Source organism: Saccostrea cucullata, unplaced genomic scaffold, assembly GCF_032062105.1.
Source record: "Saccostrea cucullata isolate Sc308-1 unplaced genomic scaffold, CSIRO_AGI_Scuc_v1 ctg8238, whole genome shotgun sequence".
NCBI lineage: Eukaryota > Metazoa > Mollusca > Bivalvia > Ostreida > Ostreidae > Saccostrea > Saccostrea cuccullata.
The window spans coordinates 14,204-16,596 of NW_026926782.1; the positions used below are offsets into that span (position 1 = coordinate 14,204).

The 2,393-nt window shown below is 31.6% G+C and overlaps 1 protein-coding gene across 1 annotated transcript; it reads left to right on the forward strand.

The window, feature by feature from the left end:
* Nucleotides 1–473: 473 nt before the first annotated feature.
* LOC134272647 (uncharacterized) lies at nt 474–2,054 on the forward strand. The gene is made up of 2 exons (XM_062754855.1): nt 474–898; nt 1,632–2,054. The coding sequence occupies exons 1-2, from the start codon at nt 493–495 to the stop codon at nt 2,039–2,041; spliced, it is 816 nt and encodes a 271-aa protein (XP_062610839.1). The 5' UTR covers nt 474–492; the 3' UTR covers nt 2,042–2,054.
* Nucleotides 2,055–2,393: the final 339 nt, after the last annotated feature.

A 2,393-nucleotide genomic window follows, 5' to 3' on the forward strand; every position in this document is an offset into this window, starting at 1 on the left:
TTAGAATACTAAACTGTACGGCAGATCGCAATTCTATGTTATGTTTTCATGTGACATATTTTTGAAACTCTTGATCAATTAGGCAAGGTTGGTTGGAAATTCTTTCTAGCTAATTAAGTTTGATACGCATAAAATGTAGTAAATGAGGTTTATCCTGATAATGTTTACGCACGAACAACATAATTGATTCAAACTTTGAGAAGACTTCGGATTATTACAGCAATATTGTTCGGTAAAAAAATGATTAAATAATCATTTGTTTAGTGCAGAGATTATTTTTAAAGAATTCAGTCAAATTGCTGATCAAAAAACTACCCTGTTCTTGCAATAAACTGTGGTTGAAAGCTTTGAATGCAGTACAAACAATCCGTCAATTTTATTATTGGAATCAGACGTTCCCTCAAACAAACCATCTGATATAAATATAAGACAGCCATGGTTTGAGCATTATACATCTTTCTCATTCCTATAAATACACTTAAAGTAGTCAGCATGAGACAAAAATGTCTTCGTTTTCAATTGATTTCTTTCCTGGTTATCCAAATAAACGGGCTGTCAATTTTATCAGACAAAGCTGATGACGGAAAGGACATAACAACTGCTTCAACAAAACGCGTGGATGTTCTGCAGCAACTGCTAAATCAAGAAACAATCATTAGAATGTCTTTAGAGAAAAATGTTCGGGAGCTCATGAGAGAAGTTGTCGATATGAAGAATAATTTGAAAGGTTTCGAATCCATTACGGAAAACCTACAAAATGACATGAAAGGAATTATAATTGAAAATCACAGGCTTAAAGATGACAATTTAGGTCAATTGCTAAACAATGTCACTGAACTACTTGCAGAAAAGGGTGAAGAAATCTATGAAAGGGTGAATCGTTCACTTGAAATACAAGGTAAATATATTCATACATTTTGCAATATTTTTTTTCTAGGAAGCCTAGAATTATTTTTAAAGTTACATTTCCTTTGAATATTGTTCATCATCTGACAAATAATCATAATCTGTAATGTAATTCTTTTTCACTTCTGAATTATTGAATACAGAAGGATAGATGAATCGTTTTGTCTTAATAAATTGGTTTTTTACTATCCCTATCCCTTACAGTGTATAACAAGTGATACAAGTATACCACAGTGATATTGAACAAGAAATGTTGTTTACATGTACATCATTCAAGCCAAGTGGTGTTGAGAACACATATGAAGTAGGAAAGAAATCTTTAAAAACTCTTCCCACAAAAGAAACTGAATATTTAGTAGTCCTCGATTTCAATGATTTCTTGCATCAAACATAAAGTCTGCATGTAATATTTATGAAAATATAGAGCAAATTAAGATACAAGGGAAGTAATTGAAGTCCGCAATCATTGATTTGTAATATGCAAATCAAACAGATGTCATTGTAAATAATATTTGTTGCATGAGTATTTATAGGTACAGTTGTTTAAATTCCTCGATAATAAACTTTTTAAAAAAGAATTAGATGATATTGAGCACTGAGACTAAACTGTTTTTCCCAAAACTTAAGGCCACACCAATTAAACTTCTTAGTCTTCAGACTAAAAAATTAAAGGTAAATGTTTTTTTTTCGTATTTAAAGTACATAAATATATTTTGTGTCTTTAGGATCAAAACATCTAAAACCGACTGTGGCCTTCCATGCAAAGATGACGTCTTCAAAAAGAAATCTGGGAGGTTACCAAGTAGTTATATATGAGGAGACGCTTTTGAATGAGGGCAACGCATACAATACAAAAAATGGCAAGTTCACAGCACCTATCGACGGAATATATCATTTTGATTGGACTACAGTGGCATATATGAATAAGTATTTCATTACTCAGTTAGTAAAAGAAGGGACAATTATGGGTGCCAACTATTGTACAGATATTAGCAAAGTGAATAGTAATCTATGTTCATCTTCGGCAATCGTGCAAATGAAGGCCAATCAGGAGGTCTGGATTAGAACCTACATGGGATATGGACAATACGTAGTTGGTGATTGGTGTTATTTCTCAGGGCATATTTTGTTCTGAAAGAAAAAAACTAAAGCATAATGATTATAAAATCTGCTGAATCTGACTTACAATCTTATCAATTAGTTTTTAGGTAAAGTACATTGTGTTTATAATATTTTTTTTTTGGAATTTATTCATTGTTATCAGTCTTTAGAGCAGAATAAATGGCTTTCTATGGTTTTGATATTTTTTGCCACCAATATCCATCGTTGTTGTAATTTACCAATTTAATTGAAAAGTAGATCATTTATAAATCGCTTATCTCATTTGTTGCATGACGTCACGAGAAACAACGTGAAATGTCTAACATACAAACTAAATTGTTGGGTTTGGAATATTATTGTTTGCGAGATGTTGTCATGTGCCTTTT

Coding starts and splice junctions, on each gene's coding strand:
- LOC134272647 (XM_062754855.1), top strand. CDS start 493: ATGAGACAAAAATGTCTTCGTTTTCAATTGATTTCTTTCCTGGTTATC. Junction 899..1,631: donor TCGTTCACTTGAAATACAAG/GTAAATATATTC, acceptor TTGTGTCTTTAG/GATCAAAACATCTAAAACCG.